General features: G+C 41.5%; 1 protein-coding gene across 2 annotated transcripts in view; it reads left to right on the top strand.

Annotated features, from left to right (window-relative positions):
• The window catches only part of ADGRL3 (adhesion G protein-coupled receptor L3), a 394,878-nt gene that overhangs the window by 147,557 nt on the left and 222,219 nt on the right, over positions 1-25,102 (top strand). Inside the window, exons 4-5 of one of the 2 annotated variants that reach the window (XM_044449736.1) lie at positions 5,762-5,776; positions 7,941-8,741. The exons of the other annotated variant lie outside the window; for it this stretch is intronic. Coding sequence (XP_044305671.1) covers positions 5,762-5,776; positions 7,941-8,741 — 816 coding nt within the window. The remainder of the gene's footprint in view (positions 1-5,761; positions 5,777-7,940; positions 8,742-25,102) is intronic. 2 annotated transcript variants of the gene reach the window in all.

Raw genomic sequence — 25,102 nt, 5'->3', positions numbered from 1 at the left:
CGGAGGGTTCCCGGAGAAGGGCCTCTCCCGCAGATCTCAAGGGGCGGGCGGGCATATATGGATGTAAGCGCTCCTTCAGGTCAACATTTTGCTTTGTGTATGCTCAGAGACTTGTGTGTAATGAAAACTTTTGGGCAAAGGAGTGCTGGTGAGACTGATACTGCTGCAAGGGAGAAGCATGGCTCACAACAAGGATGTTCCTCCATCTCCCTCATGGCCCAGACCTGATATCAGAAGTAGAGTTGGAAGGGGCCTATAAGGCCTTCAGGTCCAAGCCCCTACTCCGTTTCCACATGTGGTCACCCATCCAGCTGCAGGCCCACATCTTTCCAGTTTGGCAAAGTTGACTTGACATGCAAGCTCGATTTATAGCTACACAGACAGAAACCCTTGATCTTGAGTGAACAGGAACTTGGCTCGGTTGCTGCCAATGTAAAGGCATATGCCTCACCTCTGAATTGTGGCCTGTGCTTCCACCATCTGGTGTTGCCCAACATAGCCACTTCCTCTGACTCCATATGTGAGGTGCAGCCCTCCAGGATTTCCTCAGGTTCCACAACTGGTAAAACTTCCCCACAGACATCAGAGCTATCAGATGTATTACTGGTTCAGGGGTCCCATGATTTCTTTAGGCTTTGCAATTCCAGGGACTTTATCCAAAGAGTCACACTGATCTAGGTCCAGACCAGGTGTGGCATCAGAGAAACTTCCCTGCCAGAGATCGTCTATCAGTGATCACTTTCACTTGAAGCCGTTAGATTTGTAATTTGGCTGGCTGGCTGAAGGACATTCAGTGCGCTTAATGGCTGACTAGGGATGTGATCCCAGGCAATGTCCAGTACTGTCCTCTGTCCCACACTTGCTCTCACTTTAGCAGGTACATAGACAAGAGGCACAGGAGTGCTTCTTCAAGTAAGTTCCAAAAAAAAAAAAGCTCCCACCATGCTAAGCCACAACATTTTGCTGCTTCAAAAAATGATATCTCGAGCTAATGACCTGAATCTTGGTATCCAGGATCTACCCAATGATGTCTACTATCCTACAACATTTCAAAACAAGCTGGCAAAAATTACTACTGATATAGCAAGTTATAATGTGCTGAAAATTGAACCCTTTTGTCGTTTTTACTTCAAGTTGCAGCTTGGACTATGATATATTCCTTTCAATCTTTTGTGTACAGCTACTGAGGTGCACTGCTCCAATGTGTCTAGTAGATGTGCCTTTCATTGGTTTGGTGAAGTTATGAGCGGTGGTTTAAAGTTATCAATGATGTTCCATCCTGTGAAATCCTGTGGTAGTAATTGCTGGCAAATTATGCCAGGCTTGCTCAGTTACACTCTGAAACTAGAGTGCTGCCAGTATTGCATTGCCTTGAGAGGCATCCCAGGATTCTGAAAGCATATGACAAGGGAGAATGGCTCAACTGAGATAAAAGTGAGGGAGTTTGGAAGACCGAAGGAATCATTCTCACTGTTCAATAGACCACTGACTAATAGTGGATAGAGAAGGAAGGGAAATGCTGGAATTCTGCGCAGTCTTCCTCAGAAGTAAGCCTTTCTTAACATACATGGCCGTATCAAATCATTTACAACCTGTGCCAAGTGTGTTTCTGAAATTTGGAAATTCTGCAGAACTACTGTATTGGTATTGTCCCAGAGCTAATACCTATAAAAATCTGTGGGGAGGTACATAAAACAGACTGTAGTAAATTAATTGTTATTATTCTGCGAAGGGCCCCTGCATCTTAAAGAGTGTGTGAAAAGAAGAACCCTTCTTTGTGTGCTGTAACTGTTAAGATGGCAGATGATAGTCAAGAGCTTTAGGCCTCCACTCAAGTATGCACACTCAGGTCCATAGCTTAAGTTAATTCCTGTGACACCCTATCTAGTGTGAGTGGAAGCAAGAGGATCCTTCCAAATGTCTCCTCTGTCAGGAGCCTGAGCACCTACAGTGATAAGGAAGGGATGTGACATGGAGGTGCCGTCTACATGTCTTAACACAGTTCCATTCCACTGTATCCATGCTTCTCGGGGAAGGCTGAGGAGGGCTGGAACTGTCCCTGGTTAGGCATGATGCTTGCCACACCACTTTGCTACAAGGTTTGTATTACACTGGCATGGCCTAAAAATATTTTGTGAGAGGAAAGATCAAAGAGGTGGCAAATGGGTGCAGTGTCAGAAACTGTGCTTGCTTCCAACTTACACTGCATGAACACTCAGTATCCCTTGGACTTGGAGGCCCAAATCCAGACAAGGAGGCTGGAGGACCTGGGGCCAGCTATGATACTCCATGTTGTCCTGGTGCTGTCAAGCTTCGTGTGGTGAAAAATCAGAGCCTTACTGTAGTACCAGGAGAATCCTGTTAGCTAATTTGTGCCTGTTTGCTGCTTTCATTAGTAGCTGACTGGCTAGGCTTTCCTGGCTTTGTGGAGCTTGACCCATCATAAAATGGCCTCAACTCTGGTCTCAAACCAGCAGGTTTCTTTTATCATTGAATATCGCCCTCCCCCGCCATCTATCCTTTTATTCCTTTCTGGTCCATATTCTCTTGTAATATTTCCTATTCATAGGTCAAAACTACCCTTCCATTTAATAAGGGCTGGCTCCAGGGTCTATCTTCCACAAGGTCCCTCTGCACAGGTTTGGTGGATTGGGTCCCAGCTGTTCCATTCAGCAGGGTTTCCTTACTCTGCCTGGCATTTTCAGGGTCTTGAGGGGCTGTCAAGAAGTGAGGAAATCTATTTGGATGAGTGCAGTGGATCCATCTAAAACTTCCCACAGTTTCTTTCCAAATTGCAGTGGAGGGACTTTGTAATACATTCTTAGAAATTATGGGAGGAGTAGAAGATGAATTCTGCCCCCACAACTGTTTGTCTTCTGTAAAGAATTCTGAAAGGTTTGAGAGGGAAGAATGCGTGCTGATATGCCGTCAGCCACTGGTAGTGTCCTGTGCATTTAACACTTGTAGCCCAGATGATGATGTCCATCCATTTGCCTGTGACCAAATTTAGGATGGCAGGTCTGTAACTTTCTGGATTCTTAGTTTACAACTGGTGATACAGGTAGTGATAGTTTATAATGGGTACCTTCATAGTTTTATATTATGAAGGCTGCTATTAATGATGTACCAGTATTTTTGTTCAGAGATCAGATATTTTATATTTGCATTCTTTTGGACATATCCAATGAAGTCCATCCACCCAAACTGCTGGCTTTTTAGAATACCAGTTAGTTTTAAATAACCTCTGACTAGAGGACAACTAGGCACAGTGACCATATTCCTACTGGTTCCAAATTCTCAGTGACACAGAAGCTCGAGGCAAGAGCTTTTTGCTTCAAACCTTTTGCTTCAAGCCACCTATGTGAGGGCTAGAGAAACTTTTTCACTCTGAAAGCCACACCCTCCCGTTTTGGAAGAAATCTGCCAGGAAGTAGAGGGCTAATGTCCCCCTACAACATATTCTTACACAGAACATACTTGAACTCACACACATACCTGAACCCACCTCCCCACCAGCACACACACTGCAGCAATTAGATGTGAAATGCATCCCCCATTGGCTGCACAAGGAGGCTTCTATTGTGCTGTCTGGTGTATACTGTACTGTACTGTAAATACATAAATTATAAGCACCTGAAGAAGCCGTATGTTACCATAATGTGGGATTTCAAGATATGGCAAACTGTAATGATTTTGTTTACAACTCTGTGCAGTCCATGAACAAGTTAGATGAAAAGGAAAAAGAAAACAAAGCCATTGCAGGCAAGTTACATTTGTGCATTTTACTCATTTATTCATAGATAAGGAGACCTTGCCTTATCCACGCCAGACACAAAATTCTTAAAGCCCCTATGGGTTATAACCAGATATAGTCTGATATTTTACTAGAGCCAGTCCCTTCCTGCAGACCCAGCTGCCTTTCACCAAAAGATCCTGGCCTCTCATCATTGGCACATTCCTCCAATGTCTTCCTATTCTAAGCTTTGCCACCTTCCTTGGAAAATGTCCTTATGCTTTACAGCCTCCTGGACTCCTTTCATCATCCCTGGTGCAAAATTCTTCCTGCAGTGCTTTAGCATGCTTCAGCGTTTCTGTCCTGCAAGAAGCCCATTAGTTTTATGTCCCTCTTGTTGGTCACAGGCAGCTGGGGAGGGGTGGTCCGAATAGTCCAGATCCATCACGCTGCATTTTTCCATTGGGCTGTTAAAGCAAGCCCTACAAGCACTCCCGCTCACAGACAGACCCCACTGCTGGGTGGATCCCCTGGCAACACGATTGCCCAGAACCAAAGGCCTAGAGCCCTCCCACAGCCCCAGCCTGCCAGTGACCCAGCAAACAGCGGATTCGTGTCTTCCTGACATTCCCTCACAGTCTCCCAGTTGCCAATGGGAGCAGAGGCTTCCTAGTTCCTGTGCTGTGCCCACTGTTACTTGGGCCTTGCCTAGGCATGGACCCAATGCCATTTGTTGCTGACACAGAAGACATAAGAAGCTGGTGTCAGCGCTTAAATATGTACCCCCAAATTCCTTCTTCCATGCTGATCCCACATGGCATTGTGCAGCACTGTGTCTGTTTCCCATCTTTGTGCTGCAATTTCTCATGGAGTAGGAAAAGGCTGCCCCCTGCCCCCATCATGCAGACAAAGTCTTCAATATGTGGGTTTCTGTCCAACACGTCTGGAAGTAATTTCCCCTCTTCATTCAGTGTTCTGCTTACTCCTTTATCCCACTGTTTCCTTGGTTAATTTCCTCAACCTGATAGACATAAATTAAGGACAATGGAAAGGAACGGATGAGCAAGTTCTACAGCTTAAAACATTGAAGGAATTTGGGACAGGAACTTCTTTTGATCAATGTCACAATACACATACCTACACTTCTGCAATAATGGTGGCAATTTGGCAGTCACATATTAGATATACAAGAGGATAAATATTTTTGCTCTACAAGACATTTCAAGAAAGTCTATTAAGCAAATCTTTCAAGCCAGTCAACCGTGATTTTTGCATTTTCTTATTCTTCACCTTTACAGAATCAGTTCCTGGGTTAATCCAAATACATGTCTTCAGTCACTTAGTTATAGTTCTTTTGGCATTAATTTATACTTTGAAAAAATAATCCCAAAAGCACCACTGAGAGCAGGAAAAGGCTGCTGAGATGGGAAACAATTATTTAATACAACTGTCTTTAAAAGTATTTCTGATTTGCATAGACCTAATTAAAAATACTGAACTCATACATTAATGTGAGATTAATTGACAAAAACATTTTTCAAGTGAAAGTATGTACTATTTTAATGGGAGTAAATATTTTGCATTTATTTGAAGAGGTTTTTTTCTGTTAAAATGGAATAATATAACTGTTGTAGAAGCCCATATGAATTTCTGGTTTGGAAGAAAGAAGTATTTGGAAGTATTGATCCATCAGTGATCTGGAAACTCTGAGGAGTCTATATAATCAAGATTTTTCAGCCATTAGGATCCTCATCCTTAATCCACCTAAATCAATACACACCGTGTACTGATTTTAATGAGTTTAGATACGATGCTGCATGCTTTTAAAGACTGTAATAAAGTTTTGTTAATGGGTAGGTATTGATTTATTTCTAAAAACCTTATATAATAATGAATATATAATATTCACAAAATGTAACAAAAGCAAAATAAATGCTAATATTTCCATGCAAGAGCAAAAGTATCTGGCAGTACCATTAATCTATTCTCTTTTTCTCCTTTCTTGCTTTTCTTCTTTCTCTACAATAGAAGTGGAACAAAAAGGTAATTAAATACACCTCACATGTTTTTCTATGTACATATACACCTTTCTACACCCTTATGAGATAAATACTTTAACATTCTAATGATCTAGCTGAAGTTCTTTCATAATTAACTTACACCAATTTAATCTGTTGATTAAAGTTAAGAATATTGTGTGTTTGCTGTTTTCTTTGCTAGAAAGATTTAATGAGTCCATCTTTCTTTCCCAAAGGATTATTTAAAAATTAAAATGTCTTTCCTCTCACTTTGCACATTTTATGGAATGACACAAAATAATTCTCAAGAATACATGTGTGCTTCTTGCTTTCAATATTGCCAAAGTACCCACCAGTGGTGATTTAGAGGTTCACATCTTAGCAATACCATTTCTTATGTGTTAAATATTAAAATATACGTAGGGTCAAAAAAATCAACAACCAAATTCTCAGTGCATTCTACCTGGGCAAATATTCATGTGCACAAATGAAGACAAGAAAGGAGGATCCAGATCACATTGTGTGTCATGTGTAGCTTGTATAGGAGTGTATGCATGTGATCCATCTCCTCATTTTCACAGGGTATGACTCACATGTAGAGAGACTTCATGCACTGAGTGTGCACAAAGACCCCTGTGCAAACGGGACACTGAATACATGGAAATCAAGGATGGGCCAGTGGGTACACAACCTCTGTGTTTAGTTGCCAGATTAGATGCCTGCACAGAGCTATGATAATCATGCAAAATACAGTATCATACCATCCTTGCGAATGTGTGCCTGTTTTTTAGCACTATAGAAAAAGAGGAGGTGGTTGGTATTTAACTGCGCACCAGCACCTTGCTGATCAAAATGTGCAGTTAGATTAAGTTTCCTTTTCACTTATATTCTGAGCACACATCAAACTAACTGCGCATTATATACAAACCTAAACAGGAAATTACTGGGGTTATCTGATGAGGTGGAACCTCCTCCCTTCTAGGACATCTTTTCTCATTTCTGTGGAACAGCCAAATGTACAGCACCATTTCCTGAAGAACCAACATGTTTGTGTTTTATTTCTATTTTATTATTATATTATTTTTGATGTATTGTGGAAACTTGCCCTGGGAAAGGTTTGAAGGGCAGCATATAAATAATTATGGATCAATATTATTTGAATTGCATTTGTTTTCTAGCATAAAGCTATTAGGAATTGGAAATTTGATGTCTAAAACAATTGTGGTTGGTAGGAAAGTAAAAATAATTACAAGGTCTGTGAACAGAGGCTTTCAACTGGGCAACCTTGAGAGTTATGATTTGCTTAATTAATTATGTAATTCTCTTGTATTTCAGAGGACACTTTAGTTTATTAAAGGCTTAATCCTAGCCTTCCTCCTTTAGGCTCTTTTTGCCTTTTTATCATTATGGCTTTCTTCTCTTCTGCTGGTCTATTACTTAGTTGTTTTCTCTTTACTTCTTTGACTTCATTCCCTATGTGTTTATGTAGTACTTTCCCCAGCCTATTATTTAATTCGCTGAAGTATAATCAGTTGTTTCCTCCCATATGTTTTAAGTGCCTTTTAGCTGCTAAGTGCAATGTCCAACAGAGATGCCCATGGCCCTGTCAGCTCAGAAGATTATAGGCATCCTCTGCAGAGCAGGAGGTACATGGAGGCAGACAGTGCTTCTGCACACTTTTCACCCAGCAATGTAGTTAGACAGCCAATTTTGATTGCCTAACTGAATCACTTTGGATAGGGAAGGAGGGAGGGTAGAAAGCCTCCATGAGATGTCATATCATGGCAGATCCAGTCCCCTCTCCTTTCCTCCTAAACCTCTTACCCAAGGTTGCTCTTACAACTCAGAGAAGCTACCAGTGTGGCTCTTTCTACTCTGGCTGCAGGTAAGGAAGGGCTTCTGTTCATGGAGCCCGAAATCTGAGGTCAGAGCTATTTTCCAGCTTGAGATTTGGGAACATGAAAAATCCTATGGCCCTCTAGATCTGCTGGGAGATTTTTAAAGAAGAGAAGAATGGGACACAATTTCTGTAAATTCCCCTTATCTTCCCTTTAGTAGAAAAAGGCATTCGTAAATTTCAGACTCCAGGGAAGCCTGAATTTCTTGAGTGTTAAACTTCTAAGTGCACATCGGAGAATCTCTTCCACATTTAGTAACTTGCTTTGTTTTGAACTTTTCCCTCCCTTCAGTTTTTCTTTGCCCTGGACTACTAAAAGGAGTCTATCAAAGTGAACATTTATTTGAATCTGACCACCAGTCAGGAGCCTGGTGCAAGGATCCCCTGCAGGCTTCTGACAAGATTTACTACATGCCGTGGACTCCGTACAGAACCGACACCCTAACGGAGTACTCTTCCAAAGATGATTTCATTGCTGGAAGACCAACTACAACTTACAAGCTGCCGCACAGGGTAGATGGCACAGGATTTGTGGTGTATGATGGGGCTTTATTTTTCAACAAAGAGCGAACCAGGAATATAGTCAAATTTGATCTACGGACAAGAATAAAAAGTGGGGAAGCCATCATTGCTAATGCCAACTACCACGACACATCCCCTTACAGGTGGGGAGGCAAATCTGATATAGACCTTGCTGTGGATGAAAATGGGCTTTGGGTAATCTATGCAACGGAGCAAAACAATGGCAAAATAGTCATTAGTCAGCTGAATCCTTATACTTTGAGAATCGAAGGGACATGGGATACATCCTATGACAAGAGATCGGCTTCCAATGCATTCATGGTCTGCGGCATTTTATATGTGGTGAAGTCTGTGTATGAAGATGATGATAATGAGGCAACTGGAAATAAAATAGACTATATTTACAATACTGAACAAAGCAAGGAAAGTGCAATGGATGTTCCTTTTCCAAACTCATACCAGTACATTGCTGCTGTGGATTACAACCCGAGGGACAACCTTCTTTATGTATGGAACAACTATCATGTAGTTAAATACACTTTGGATTTTGGACCCATGGACAGTAGAACAGGTAAGAGTCTTCATTAAGTTTTGCTTTTGCTTTCTGTGATCATGGACTTTGCAATCAAGCCCATGGCTTTTTCTTTCACTAAGGTTAGCAGCATGGTAGATGACTTTAACCAGGAACTCTGTTGCGAAGGAGGTCTCACCCTTTCTCTCCTACCTGTTTTCCCAAGTTAAAATATCTTTGCCTCCCAGAAGGTGCTATTTCTGTGCAGTGCGGAGGGAAGAGACCACCTTCCTGAAATTTTCAGAATATATAAAATAATCACTTCTTTCTGGTACCTCAATATTTTAGAAAGGTTAGACAAAGCATTTTGATTATAATAAGATTAGAATGACAACCTTAACATGGTGGAATGTTCCATTTATTAATTGGCATTAACATAATGATAATACATTGCAGAAAGTGTGAGATTGCCAACAATGTTATTATAAATGTATTTTTTTCAAAACCAAGGAAATTCAGTTTAAAAAAAAACCCTGTCAGTTCAAGACCAGAATTAAAGCTACTTCACATTGTCTAAAACTCTGCAAATCCAAAATATTGGAAACTAAGGCTGATGCCTTAACTGACACACCATGTGTTCAGTGATGGTATTACACAATGTCACAAATTGTGCTTGCTTACATCTTACCCTCCAGGCATCCACATTTTGCCTTGTTGTCCAAGATGACCATGTTGTCCTAGCCCTGTCTTGCCATATGAAGTATTTTGCTTTGCTGCTGATTCATGGTTTAATCCATCCTGGATTAACTGTCATGGTTTAATCCATCCTGCCACCAACACAAACAAGCAATAAATTGATAAAAGGGTAAACTCTCAGGAGGATTTCTTTAGCAAAAGGGTAAGGCTCAGTCGCTTCATAAAACAAGTCAGAACCAAGACAACCTGAGTTATTTTTGCTGGCCACAAGCAATCAGTTCTCTCCATCTGGATTTGAATTTTGGGTTTGGGCCAAGCAAAAGAGTGGGTGCATGGAAACTATCAGTAATCTCTTTTCCAATTCCATCAGTAACCATTAAACTACTTAATGTTACACGAGTAAATCCCCATAGCAACTCAATTGGTACAGTAAGTTCTTTGGGGACCTACGTCCTTTATGGTCACTGATCCTGCTTTGGGACATAATTTGCTGATCTGAGGCAAGCCTGTGCGTACATATTTGCAGTCCTGTGCATGCTTACTCTGCAGTGATTGGGAAGGAAAAGTATCCCTGATTCTGATTGCAAGACTTCTTAAGGTGCGTAGAGGCACCATTCTAGGCTGGTCCTAGTTCTAACTACAGAGTCAGTTTCAGAAAGACGTTTGAGGAGTATTAGTTGTTTCCCTTGTGTTAAGACTGTGGGATGCTGCTGGCACTGTTTTGTCCCCAGTCCTCTTTAACAACTATGTGTGATGAGGTCCCATAAAGTGAATCTGGTAGGGGGTCCTTGTGGGTGAGTGGCTCGCATGTTCAGGGTCTGAGTCGGTGATGTGCATATAGGCCCAGGTGCACAGTTGGGGTTGCACCTTGATCCGGTACGATTCCCAGAGGTGCCTTCAGTGGCCGGGAGTACTGTTACCAGCTTCAGCTGATAAATGGTTAGGACTATTCAGGCCTTTGCAGCCACGAACACTGAATCACAGCAGTGCAGTTTACAAGGGGCTGTGCTTGGGGTTGGCCCAGGAGTGCAGTCAGTGCAGGATGCTGCAGCCAGGCTGGTGACGGGAGCAGCTTGTCACCACCCTATTACGCCTGCAAGGAGAGAACTGAGGAGCCTGCCAACAAGCTGCCGGGCCTTGTGTAAGAGTGTGACGTTTGTTTACAAAGCTCTGATCAACTCATGACCAGGTGTGTTTAAGGAATCACAGCTTCACTGCCATCCTGCTCAGTTGCCACACTCATCCAGAAGCTGCAACTGGAGCAGAAAGCCACAGCCAGGTTGACAATGGGGCGGGGGCGGGGGAGGGGTTACCTCAAGCATGTGCTGAGGAAACTGCTCTGCAGCAGCCCCAGAAAGTGGGTGCCTGGTTGTGCTCCTCCCTCTGGTGCTGATGGTTGCTGGTCTTCTTTTGAGTGTGTCGTGCATGCAGCCCTGACAGAGACAGTGACTCACGAGGAGGTCTTGTGCTTGGCACCCCGTGCCCAAAGCCGACCCCACAACCAAGTCTAGGGGCAGATGAGCAAGCAGCTGCACCTCCCTCCGACTCCCGGCCCATTGAGCAAACCCCTGAGCCCGGATTTCTCTCGAGCATCCAATCGCCGCATTTTACGAAGATATGAACAGCCACAATCTTTGTTACGTCAGAGGGAAGAAAGGCGTGACTTGGAGGAGTAGACCCACGTGGGCTGGGGAGAGAAGCCATTAGAGAGTTAACATCTGCATACCAAAGACCTCAGTTGAAGGGCTTATCTATAGAGATGTAAATCTTGTAGGTAATTAGCATTAAAGTACTTTAGTTTTATTGCTCGTGAAAGTGTGGATTGTTTCCATGCCAGACTGCCCACACACGACAGTGTGTGTCAGTTTAATTCAGTAAGTCCTCTGTATTAAAAAAAAAAAAAAAATTCTACCAAATTTCTACCCAGACAGCATTTTGGCTGAGTATACCTGTATTTCTAATAAGTTGTGGCAGGAATGTGATAAACAAGAACTTTAAACATCCATGGTAGCTAATTGAAATTTGATTTTTACACAATATATCTGTGCCCTTTCTTTGAAAGCTTAGGAGGAGGAAGGTTTGGACAGGAATGCAAGGGAATTAAATCCATCATTTTGTTTTACTTTTTGAATTCTCAAAGGAATTGCACAGAAGAGATGAAATTTTAATTGCAGAGAGGTATCACACAATGAACACACCCAAAGCTAAGCTGAATTAGAAGGAGGGTCTCATTCATGGACTCTAGTGTATACTGTGCACTGTCCAGAGATCCCCCTGGGCTATGGGGCAGTATATAAACGCAATTAATTAATTAATAAGCAACATACACTTAGAAAAATGCACAAACCTGGATTTCTATTGGTTCAATTCACTTACAATTATATCAAGTTCATTCTTGAAAATACAAAAAATACTAAGGGATCATTTGTGTAAAAGTCTCTTAACTTTTCCCATGATAGAGTTGTGTCCATAGCAGATGAACACATGCTCACAATAGCACATGTTATTGTTGTTACGTTACATTCATACCTTGACTTTCTTCCTTGTGCAAGTAGCCTGAAGTGTTTTACGAGAGTCTCCTCCTCTCCCTTTTAATCCTCATAACAGCAGCCCTGTGAGGGAGGTTAGTCTGAGAGATAGTGAATAGCTCAAAATCACCCCGTGAGCTTCATGGCCACATGGGTACTAAAGCCCCTATCTCTTGAATTCCTGTGCAACACTAGTCTCTGCACCACACTGACTCTACATGTACCTTAAGCGAATTGCTTCTATAGAAGTCAGGTTATTTAAATTAAGTGGCTGTATAAAAGGGAGGGACAACTTCGAAGGGAAGTCCAGGGGTCATTCTCCCCAGAAGATGTGCTGGGGGTGTTAAAAAGCAAGTAGGAATGGTTTAGTAAGCAATAGTGGCAGATTTATTTAAAAAGCACCTTGGTATGGAGAAAGGAGCCTGGAAGCTTAGCTTGTTGTTTGGTTTTGGTTTTTTCCTGAGAGAAATGATTTCATACTTTTCCGAAAAAGATCTTGGCCTGTGCACAACATTTTAAACCTGCCAAAAATGGAAAGTCTTGAGTCATTTTCTTCTTCATTTTCTTTCAAATCTTTCAAATTTTATTCATAAAAAAGCAAAAATCTGATCTATAATCCCATCAAAATAATTCAATTCTCAGTCAGACAAAATTTATTAAGTCTATTGCTTTGACGTGAAAGTAGTAATTACTGACATTTATAAAAACTATATTTTCTTCGACAATTAATTAAATTGCTCATAATAAGCTTTCCATCTTTGGGTAAATTCTTTGACTGGCCTTCTGTTAATGTAGTTAGTTAATTGTGCCCTTATTGCATAGTCAGCTAACTTGATTTTCCAATCCTTGACAGTTGGACAGTCTTCAGCTTTCCACTCTGAAGCAATTATCATTCTTCCACTGTATTTAAATAACTCTGTCGTATTCTTTGGGATAGTCTCTGGTACAATACTCAATAGCATATTCTTAGTGTTCATTGGAAAGTCCACTTTAAGTATATTCTACATTTTCATATTCAACTGCTTTCAAAATCTTTTAGTTCTAACACATGTCCACCACACATGGTAGAATGTCCCATTGTTCTCATTTCCAACATTTTCCATTAAAGTTCTTATCCATTTTCTGTATATCTTTCAGGATAATATGCCACCAAAAATACATCTTATACCAGTTTTCTCTTAACATTTGACTTGCAGTGAATTTTATATCTTTTGTTCATAAGACTTCTCATTGACGTGATTGCATTTCTTCCTCAAAGTTTTGTGACCAGCATGTCATAGATATTTTAACTTGCTGAGTTTCAGTATCATGTTTAAGCATGTATATAAATTTATCCTAGGAGATGGTCTTTTTGATGTTTAATTATAGTTAATTAATTCCTTTAACTATATTCCAGTAAGATTCCTTATTATGCTTTTTCCTGTTTGAGTTTCCTTTTTTAATCTTGAAATCCAATTGATAATAAAGGAACCATTCTATATTTTTTCCTTCATTTTTTATTCTTGACACAACTTAATTCATCTTTGTTGGTCAACCATGTCTCCATATGTTATAGAATTATTATTTTTCCTGAAAAGTTTTCCACAGTATGCTTCTATTGGAGACAACAAACAAGAGATTGGAGGACTAATTCTTCTTCACATAAGTTACCAATTTTTTATTAAACCATCTCTGAATACATGGCTATTATTTAGGATCAATGCTTTGTTTAAAGATTCTTGGTCCATATTTGATTATGTATTCCTTCTTCAAGGTATGCTATCTCCAATTTCACTAATCTTTCACTGAAATTAAAAATCTTATCTGTGATCCAGTGTAGGCCAGCTGCATAATAATATAGTTTAATGCTTGTTGCTGGAAGGCCTCCTCTCTTTTTTTTGTCCTGTACGTAAAACTTTAAATCTAACCCTTGTCTCTTTTCCATTCCAAATAAAAGCATTCAATTGTATTTGTCAGTCTTGTAAAATTTTTCCCTGTGTTGAAATTGGTAAAATCTATATTTAAAAAAATAACAACTTTGGCAGAACATTAATTTTTATGATAGAAATTTTTCCCAGCCATGAAGCTTTTAATTTTGACCTTTTCTGTAAATCCTTTTGGATCTTTATCCAAGTTGTTTTATATAATGTATCATTATGAAATGATGTATCATTGCAATAATGTATCATCATGTCCTGTCAGATTTATTCCCAAGTATTTAACCAGCTTAGAGGTTCTTTCATATCCTGATTTTTTAAAATATGTTCCTCTTCTTGTTCTGTTAAAAACTTCATTTTACAACCAGAGTAATGTCCATTTTTTCAATTTTGTGTATTATTTGTTGTATTTATAAATGTGGATTTAAGAAGGTCATCACTACATCATCCGCATAACTTTTCATTTTGTATTCTTCTCCAACTTCCTATACAAGGATAAACAGAAGGGGACATAATGGACTTCCTTGACGGGTCCCCTTTTCAGTTTGGAAGCTATCAGTTTAGCATCCCATGTATAAGAATCTTGGCAAGTTCTTGGTATAAATTGCCTTGATCCAGTTCATAAATCTCAAATCTAAATACTTAAGAGTTTTCAATAAAAAAAGACCAGGACATGTAATCAAGGTTTTGTCCACGTCTAAGAAAATAAATGACACTTTCTTCCTTTTCCTGTTCCTCTTCCTGTTCCTGTTCCTCTTCTATTCAATAGCATTCATCACAAAGCAGACATTATCTTTCATTAATCCGTTTGGTACAAATCCAGTCTGGTCTGTATGGATTGGTTTTTCTATACATTTTCTTAATCTTTCACCCATTATTAAAGTGAACAGTTTGTAGTCCGCAATTAATAGTGATATAGATCTATAAGACTGTGGCAGAGCAGGATCATTGCCTTCTTTATGTATCAATGTTATACCAGCTTCTTGCCATGATCTGGGTAATGATTTCTCATCTTTAATTTTATTCATTACTTTTTGAAATGGTAGTATTAATTTTCCCTCTAGACGCTTATAATACATTGCAGAAAAACCATCCAGTGCAGGGGCTTTATCTTTTTAAATATTTTTATAGCTTGCAAGATTTCTTGAATGGTAACTGTACTATTTAGTGTTTTTCTTTGATCAACTGTGAACTGTCAATATGAGTTTCTTCTATCTATTGCTCCATTCCATCTTCTGAAGTTAAGCTGTTTATACAAATTGTTTTGAGGGGTGGGGGGAATGAACGCATCATGTATTTCTTTTTCCACATAAGTGATTTCATTGTCCTTTTTTACCCCTGTTATTGATCTATTCTCCATTTCTCTTTTGAGGCAATGCACTAGATATCTCCCAGGTTTAATCACTTGTTCAAAGTGTTTTTATTTTAAGAAAATTAGCTTATTCTAAAATTCCTCTTTCTCAATCAAATCTAGTTGGATTCTTAAATATCCAAGCTCTGTTAAGGTCAATTTAGAGACTTCTTATGATGGTTTTCTAGTATTTGAATTCTTTCAGGGAGCTTTGTGGTTTGTTCTAGTTTTGTTTTTTCTTCTTTGAGGCCATTCCTATTAAGTTCCCCCTCAAATATGCTTTACTGGCTTTCCATATTGTAGTTATGGAGACATCATCTAAATAACTCTTCCAGTTCTCTTTCATATTTCTTCAATATATCATCTTGTAGTAAATTGTCATTCAAATTTCATCTTATAGTTCCCAGTTGCTCATCTTGCCAGATAACTTCTAAAGGATACTGATCCAAAAGTATCTTGGGTTGAATCCTTACAGTCTTTAAATTCAAGACTACAGTTTTAGATATCCAACACATTTCTATCCTTGAATATGTCTTTCAAAAAAGGGCAATCCCTAGTTTTTGAATTTTGAAATCTCCATACATCTTCCAGTTTTTTTTTTAAATTAATTAATTTATAGCTTTTAGATACTGTCCAACTACTGCAGTTGTAAAATATCCATGTAATTCAAAACATTTTGGGGCGTTTACCCCCTTTTGTCTTCTTTGTTTTGTCTTTATGAAAGTCTAAGATTCCATTGATATTTCACCTATAAAACCAATTGAAAACCTTTCATAGAATTTCTCTTGTGCATCATTTTGGGCATATATGGGTGCCAGCATATCTTTCCATTTGGAAATCTTATTTTAAGAATAATAAATCTGCCCTCTGGGTCTCTCAAATCTTCTGTAACATTCAAGCTTTGATTTTTAACATAAATAACAACCCCTTTCTTTTTTGTGTCTCCCAAGGCTTTGTACATTCTGCCCATTTTCTTACAGGTTAAAATGTTAGCATATTTTTCTTTATATGTGTTTCTTGAATGCATATTATGTCTGCCTTTTGCTTTTTTGGAGAATTAAAAACTTTAGTTCTTTTAGAAGGAGAATTGAGCCCATTAATAATTGATTTTTTTATTTTGGTTTTGTGTTCTATAACTATTCTATTCTATTCAATATAGCTTCTTCACCTTTTTGTTACTGACTTGATATTCCAAGACCTTTTAGGTTCCTTCCATCCATTCCAAAAGATTCACTATGTTCTTGAGTTTCGCCCCTTTTCATCCTATCCTTAAAAATCTCCACTGCCATTCTCTACATCATCCTTCACTGCTTACTCTTATAATAATTTGAGTTCATTATAAAAATACAAAAGAGAATACTTTTCCAAAATTCTTCAACTTTCTTGAAGTGAATATTGCTACATAAAAGATGAAAAAAATAAGAATATGGGTGGGGAAAATTTATACGTAGAGAAAAAACAAAAGGAGGAAAAAGGAAAGTTGAGAGAAAGGAGGAGATTAGATGTTTGGAGTGTATTAGACTCCTAAAATACTTTAGATTGATTAGTACCATTTTAGTCTGTTGTTAGCTATTATTAGTGCAAAATTAATATAACTAACTTATTAGGAGAATGATCTTCTGATATTTTTCAATTTTTCCAGTGTCTCTGGCAGATGTCAGTAGATTTGTCAGCTGGTCAGACAAAAAACATTCTCTCCTTCCTGTCAAATAGATCCTTCCCAAAATCGATTTTTCCCCTATCCAGCAGATGGTGCCAATTTTGCAATTACCACTTTAAAGAAATCTTACTAGGCCACTTCATTTTCAAAGAATTGAAAAAACACAAAATTCCTTATTTTCCCTTTGTCTGAGAATGGGAGCCATCCAGAAATCACAAATCTACCTTTAAAATGTATTGTACAGGGTGGTTCTTACCAGCTCTTAAAAATGGCGGCTCTGGGAGGCAATTTCAGAACAATCCCTTGTTTTCTTATCTTGTGATCTTGATGGTATCAGAACAGATCAGGCATTCAGGCATTCTTGATAAACCTGATTGGTCACCTGTCACTGGATCTTCATCATGAAGGTGAAGAGAAGGACTAGCCTTCACTTAGCAGTAAACAAAATGCCAATAGGCAAGTTGCCATCTTCCCTCCGACTTCAGGGTCATTCTCTTCTTCATAGGAAGACTATGTGTTGTGTATTGCAGTAACCATTCGTGAGGAGCCCTCTCAGCCGATCATGTCACTGACTGGGCTCCGTGGTAGAAAGTTACACGTATTAAAAATTCTGACTTGGAAAAAGGGATGTCAGGCATATCCCTGCATATCTGAGTCCCATCAGATGCATCACACACAGTGAGCAGAGTGAGCCGGCGCCATGATGCTGCATCTCATATAAGGGAACAGCACCAGCTGCACATACAGTCAAATGGGGGACTCTTTACACAGTGAAAAAATGCTGTTGCCAATTATTTATTTATTTAAAACATTTCTATGCCGCCCCATCGCAACAAAGCCTCGGGGCGGCTCACAACACATAAATACTAAAATTATACAATAAATAATACAATAAATAACACCCCCCAGTGCATTCTCGGCTTAAAAAAAAACCCTAGTTAATAAATAGTTAACAGTTAAAATAAGTTTTAAATAAAAAGGTCTTAGCCTGGCGCTGAAAAACAAATAACGACAGTGCCAGGCGGACTTCTCTGGGGAGCGCATTCCATAAATGGGGCGCCACCGCAGAGAAAGCCCTCCTCCGGGTGCTCACCCTCCTAATCTCATTCACAGAGGGTTCCCGGAGGAGGGCATCTGCTGCTGACCTCAAGGGGCGGGAGGGCATATATGGGTGCAAGCATTCCTTTAGATAACCAGGTCCCAAGCTGTTTAGGGCTTTATAGGTCATAACCAACACCTTGAATTGGGCCCGGACTTCAGTCGGGAGCCAGTGGAGCTGACGGAGAACTGGGGTTATATGAGAAGAACGCCCAGTCCCCATCAGCAGCCTGGCAGCTCTATTCTGCACCAATTGAAGTATCCGGACTGTCTTCAAGGGTAGCCCCACGTAGAGCGCGTTGCAGAAATCTAATCGGGAAGATACCAGCGCGTGTGTCACTGTCCCCAGGCAGTCATGCTCTAGGAAGGGATGCAGCTGATGTATCAGCCGCAGCTGAAGGAAATCGCTCCTCGCCACCGCCGTCACCTGAGCTTCCAAAGACAGCTCAGGGTCGAGGAGCATTATCATAAAGGCCTTCTCAGTGCAGCCTCATCAGGAGGGATCGCTGATGAATCATTCCATGTGGGCAATACGGAACTGTTAATGCCCCTGTTGTTCAAGACTGCATGGGGGGAAAGCATCTAGGACTATTCATTTGAAAGAGAAAACACAAGACATCACACATAGCATTATATATAAAAAACAAAGTTAGCTTTGCGTAGCAATTGTTTTTTCTGAATGAAACACTTCTGGGCAGTGCTTTTTTTGTAAAAAAAAAAAAAAAATGGTGCCGGAACACTCATCCCCACCAGCAGTAAGCACACACACCAATCCAGCGGAGCAGCTATCTCTCACTATCAGATAGCAGGCACAAAGGCAGCCTGCAGGCACTATGTTAATGATGTTTGCTGCTGATCTGCTACTCCGTTCAAAATCACTTCATAAAATCCATTGAAAAAAAAAAGGTGCCAGAACGCTGTTCCGGTGCGCTCTATGACAAAAAAAGCCCTGCTTCTGGGTATATGTTACAGGCAGAGGGAAATGTAGGGCTAGGTGCCCTCTCTTCATCCAGGGACTGGATTGCTCTCCCAGACCAAGGCAGTGAGTCAGGGAATGTGACATCATCTGGCGACATGCCTCCCCTGTGACCTTATCTGGCCCTGCCTGCCCTTCTTTCTTGTCTTCATGCAGCGAGCGAACTGAGCTCAGGGAAGGGAAAGAGGCGGAGCCCATTGCTGGCCATGGGCTGCTTCCTGTAGGCACCAGTGGAGGCAGCTTCTCTTTTCCACACTGTTCTGATAAAGAGGGTGAGCAGTAGCTGGGGGAACCCCTTTATTATCCCTGATTGGAGTTCAGAGGGTGGGGCTGGAGTAGGGGAGGGGGAGTCACCTGAGGGAGAGGGACCCAGCTTCAATGGGCAAGTCTCCCTCCCCTGGATAAAAGAAAGTCTGGTAAAGGATTCATCAGTTGAAGAATCACCAACTGTACCTCAACCATGTAAGGCAGAGTGAAGTGGGGGGAGGATTTTCTCTGTCTGGTGGCTTAGCTTTGGATACTCTGTGGTCTTCAGTGCAAGCTTTCCTGTGGAAAAAATAGCTGAAATGCAATTATCTGCGCAGCCTGTCATGCTCACTCATAATATCCAGCCAAGAATCATCAGATTGCAACCAGCATGGTACACATCTCTTCTCCCTGTGGGTTACAGTTGGGAAGTAGTTGGTGCTTATTCCTGCAGTTACAGACTTCCTGAATCTCCTCAAGGTTGTTAGGTTCAGGGGTAACACCAGTCAAGAAGAGTTCATATGCATATGGTGGATTAAATGCACTAAGTTGGTCCTGGGATGGTGTACCCTTCCCACTCTACTGTTCTATGATTCTAAGATTCCAACTCCTACCTTGACCAACCAGTTACATTGCATCAATAAAAACCATAGTGTTTGTTTTCAACACACTGTACTTTAAGTAACTGTTTCTATCGGATCAATTTGTGTTAACCATTGATGCTTTCAGGCAGGACTTTTATTGTACCACCACACTGTCTCATTGGAGTGGGGAGCTAAAAGTGTTGCCTCGTGGGTTTCCTGCCACTTCTCCCGTGTTTGTTTATTATGGAAAACCTGATAAGGAAGAAAAGATGGAATAGCTGCACAATGCCTTCTGATTGATCTAGAATCCATTCATTTGGAAGTACCCTACCTGTCGAATCAGTCAAAGTGAAATGAAGTTAATTGTGTGAACAAACATTGATCTATCATGCACAACAGATTTCAAGTCATACATGAGGTTGATTTAATTCATATGATTTAAAGAAATGATTATGCATCTCAGCATTTGTTCTGTGTAGCTACAGTCAGCAAGAATTAGTGCAAGGCTAAGATGAAATGATTCAAAAGAGTTTAAGTTATGTCCATAGTTACTATGTTATGTTGCTTGGAGTGAAAAGAAAATACATGGCATTTTATAAGAGCAGCCTTCCTCCATTTTGATTTTGTACTTGGAAGTACCTGTTTCATATGACATGACGGTCCATCAAGGGTTAATTTACCTTGGAAGAGCTGCAGCATATACCAACTACCTTTCAGAGTGTGCAGCCGCTGGTTGGAGGCTGTCATGTCATGCAAACCCAGCCAGCAAGGGTTACTTGAGTATTAGATAACACTCAACCCACAGCCTTGTATAATTCTCACTGGCCAGGTTCTGATGATGTGACAAACCGTGAAAAGTCCCAGCAAGGAACTGCATGTTCATAACGGTGATTGGCACACAGCACAGGTCCTTGAGTTCCAATTAACCCTTGATGGGCTCCTGCATCATTCAGACCTGCCTAATACATCTGAAAAATATTCATCATTGTTGTTGTTGCTTTGTCATTGTTGAAGGCATCAGCATAATGTGATTGATCTCAACTCGTGTGTGAGTTCTGGGCTCTTCCACTTTCGTTCCAGTCATCTCTGCCAAAGGAACAGATTGACAACATTGCAGAGGCTTATGTTATGCCTGGGATATGAAGTGACCTTAAAAGATGTGCTTTTCTGTACCAGATAGTGATAAAATGATCTGTAGATGGTGGGGGAGGGGCAGTAGGGACTCCTACATGGAGACAAGAGTACAACAGTTCAAATGCTCAAAGACCTGTTGGACATTTTGTACATAATATAATTCATATCCATGTTGACTTGGATGCCATTGCTTTGATAGAGCTTGAAAAGGAAGGGACTAGTTCACCATTTAATTGTAAACGGGGATGTGTGAGGAATCTGTTTTGGGGGTGGGAATCTCAGCCCTCTGAGTCCAGCCTGCTTTCTCTTAGCCCTAAGTCTAACTGAGCACACTGAGCATCCACCAGGAATTGTGCCCATGAGCCTGCTATGCAAGCAGAGTCCCTCTTCACACATGACTTGTGGGCTTTGAGTGCGTGCTGTACATGCTGCAGAAGGTGCTGGGTTGTGCAAAGAGGAGTTCTGCTAGCTTTTCGCGAGTGTTTGCAGACTTCATCTCAGCTTGACTCACAAGCACAGGAAAGAAACTCAACAAGGAGAAGACAGCCAGGTTCCACAAGGAATGTCACAGTGTGTCCGGCTCAGTTCTTCTGGCTCTCTCAGTAACTTTTGATACCATCAATCATGTGTCCTTCTAGATCAGGGGTCCTCAGACTTTTTTAAAAAGGGGCCAGTTCACTGTCCCTCAGACTGTTGGGGGGCCAGACTATAGTTTGAAAAATTACAATTAAAATTAATTAAAAATTGATTAAAAGTAAAATAATTTTTTAAAAATATTAAAAGTAAAAAATTAATTTAAAAAAATTAAAAATTGCTTCACTCACTCGGGCTGCAGCAGAAGCCCAAGATGTCACCGTGCTGCCCGCTGAAAGGGAGAGCATGACACGAGGGGGAGCCATGAGGGCGTGCTCGCCTCAGTCAAGGCCTTCCCAGCTCCTCACTGCCTCCTCACTTCCAAGCCGGAGGAAGGTCCCCTCACAGGCGCTTGCCCGGCTCCGGGACGGGGAGCGGGAGGCCACCCCAGCCAGGAGAGGGCCATGAGGAGGAAGGTGAGGGCTGTTTTCAGGACGGGGCTGCTGCTGGCTGAGCTGGATGCCTCCCACCTCTCCCTGCTGCAGGGGGAAGAAGCATGGCAGCTGCTCAATGGTGGCAGCAGCAGCTTGCCCATAGAAGGCCACAGCCCTACTCCACTTTAGCCTGTCTGCCCCCAGGCTCGGCAAGGCCACAGCGACTCACATAACTAAAAGTAGTTTTAAAAAGTTATGTTCTTCTCACCTTCAATCCTTTTTTAGTGTCTTCATCTCTCTCTCTTCTGCCCTGCTCTCTTCTGTTTCATGCTCCGTATTCCCACTCTGTATATGCATGCAATGGGGATGTGGGGTGAAGGGGAGAGCTGGCGCACATGCAGTTGAGCTGTTGCAATTTGGCACGTGCGCCGGCTCTCTGCTCAATTTCAAAGAACACCTGAACCGGCTCAGAGCTTTTGGACTCGCTCGGAGAGCGTTTTCTCTGAGCGAGTCCAAAAGCTCTGAGGTGAGCCGGATAAATGAGCATGGTGGGCCATATCCATCCCATGGGCCGTAGTTTGAGGACCCTGTTCTAGATCAGTGATGGCGAACCTTTTAGAGACCAAGTGCCCAAACTGCGACCCAGAACCCACTTATTTATCACAAAGTGCCAACACTGCAATAAAACCTGAATACTGAGGTTTTAGTTAAGAAAAAAACAACTCATACATTGACATATTTGTCTTAAAAGAAATACACAATAACAGAGAAAAGGAGCCATGTTCACATTCAGTGCTCCCAAGTCAGGGGACGCCGGGCTTGCTTGTGCCTGGGTGCACGTACTCCCTCCCTTCCTCCTCACCCCCAGAGAGCCACCGGGAATGCCACAGGAGCGTTGGCAGCGCTTAAAAGTTTACCAGAGGGGTGGAATGGGGGGTGGGGGAAAACCTAAACGAAAGGTTAGTAGAGGCTATCGCTGATCCCTTCCACACTTCCGTTGGAATCTTTGGAAGCCTTGGCGAGTGGGGTCGAGTGGGGAGGAGGTTCCCCGCTATGCTCCCGCTCCTCTCACTTCGCAGCAGTTCCAGCCTCCACTTTTCCGCATTTTGGCCTCCCTCCCCAGGAAGCGCCATATTGATCCCGGGCGCCCTCTCTCTACTCCTCCTCGCTCCAGCTGCTGCTCTGCCACCTCGACCCTGGGCATAATTTATATGCTCTGTGCTACCTGGGCATAATTTATAATTGCAATGTTAATGGTTTTGTAATGAAACTATAAATAAATTTTGTCATGAAGAACGACCAAAGCTGCAGTCTGGTCCAGTTCATACATTACAACAATCCAAGTAATGTTTGAATTAAACAAAAAACAAAAAAAACACTGAAATGCTGCCAACACCTGTGAGTGTGCGTAGCACAACAAGTGAAGGATGCTTGAACCCTGGATGGTTTGGTTCATTAGAGAAGAGGCAAGCCAGACTTTCTGCTTGCGTGTGGCAGCACAGACCCAAGGGAGGCAGTGTCTCTGGGTTGTTTTCTGCTACCGGTGGGAGTGCTGAGACAGTGTTCAAGAACACATGTGCTACATCCCAGGATTTAAGCAAAACAACAACAACAACAGATTGTTGCAGTGTGTGAACTGAACCACTGAAATGTGTTAGGTGTTATTTTATTACTTAGTATATTTTGTCAATAACATTTTAAGGTTTTGTGTTCTCCCCGCCTCCTCCAGTGATCCTGGAGAACCACTTTCAATCATAATGTACAATAGGGAGCAAATAGGAATTCGCAGTCTTAAAGAGAATAAACAAATTCATTGTGTATAACTAACTAACAAATTTTGTTCACTAACAAAGAGTCTGAAAAACTCAGCCTTCGAGTAATATGCCAAATGCTCAGGGGGAAGGCAGACAAAAGAACAAAAGCACGGAGCAATGTGCTTTTCCACCAGAATCAATTCATGGGTCTGGGAACTGGTCACATCCACTGCTGGGTTGCGGTGAGCAGCTAGTGAAACATAACGTCATAATTGATTTTCACTAAGGAACTTCACCATGGGGTTGGGGGTGTGGGGGGGGGATACAGAGTAATCACATTGATGTAAAGCTAAACATTACTTAATGGAATCGTTAGCTGGAAATATGCTGCCTATAAAATCATGCATGTTCTGTTGCACACTATTACTTCAAGCTGGTGTGTATGAAGAAGCAATAAGGGCTGAAACTTAACTGGAAGGCTGGAAACAAAGCCACAATAATCAATGCTGTTTAACTTGTCCATTAATAAATTCACAGAAGGAACAATATAACAGCATACTAATTAACATTCCAGTCAATGCTGAAGTGGAAAGTGTTGCAAATGAGGGAAGAGAAGACGCATGTACAAGATTTCAAATTTGTTCTAGTTCTGTGTTAGTGATGAAATCACTTTGTCTTCCATAAAGACAAACTTAAGTGTACATATCTGGGAATATGTACATTGTTTTCATGACTGAGTTAAATACATGAGAACAAATAGATAATTTTTAGCAAGAAGCAGCTGTCCCCTTTGTCATGCATCCATGCCAAGCATTTATTTAAAACATTCATCGTCACTTGTTTAGCTTTTAGGGCAGCTTACGCATTAATAAACACAAAACAGTTCCTTCCTACCCTCAGGTTTAGAGTCTAAAGGAAAAGTAGGAAAGGGGGATGGAAAGGGGAAAAGGGAGCACAAGAAGCCTCCAGGCAGCACTTCTTAATGATAGACAGTCCTTCCACTGGCCAGCTGTGATGTAAGTGCGCTGCTCACAGTTGGAAAAGCAAGCCACTGTGGGGCTCCATGGGATGGCCTGGTGCCCCAGCCTTCCTTGAATAGCCCTAATCGAGCCAGACGGCATTTGTTTCCCTGGTGCAGCCTCAGCCTCCTGGATCCTGCTGGAATCTGCTGCCTTCTTGTCCTTCCCCACGCTGCAGCTTTGGTCCAGGGGCCCAGGGGACAGCACCAGCACCCCACAGCAGAAGCTGCTCTTCCTCACCGCTCGTTCCAGTGGCCCCTGGGAGCAGGGAGCCGGGGAGGCTAGTGCAGACAGCACCTCCACATTGCCTGCAGAGTCTTCCCTCCACACAGAGTGAATGAGATATTGCTGACTCTGGTGCATCCTCAAACTGTTTTGTCACAGCCGGTCAAGCCATCTCCTGCTTATGGCAACCCTCTGCATGGAAGCCCTCCAAAAGGTCCTGTGCTGGA

Source organism: Varanus komodoensis, unplaced genomic scaffold, assembly GCF_004798865.1.
Source record: "Varanus komodoensis strain SLA01 unplaced genomic scaffold, ASM479886v1 scaffold60, whole genome shotgun sequence".
Classification (NCBI taxonomy): Eukaryota; Metazoa; Chordata; class Lepidosauria; order Squamata; family Varanidae; genus Varanus; species Varanus komodoensis.
Note: the sequence above shows the minus strand (reverse complement) of the source record. Positions and strands in the feature narration are given on the sequence as shown.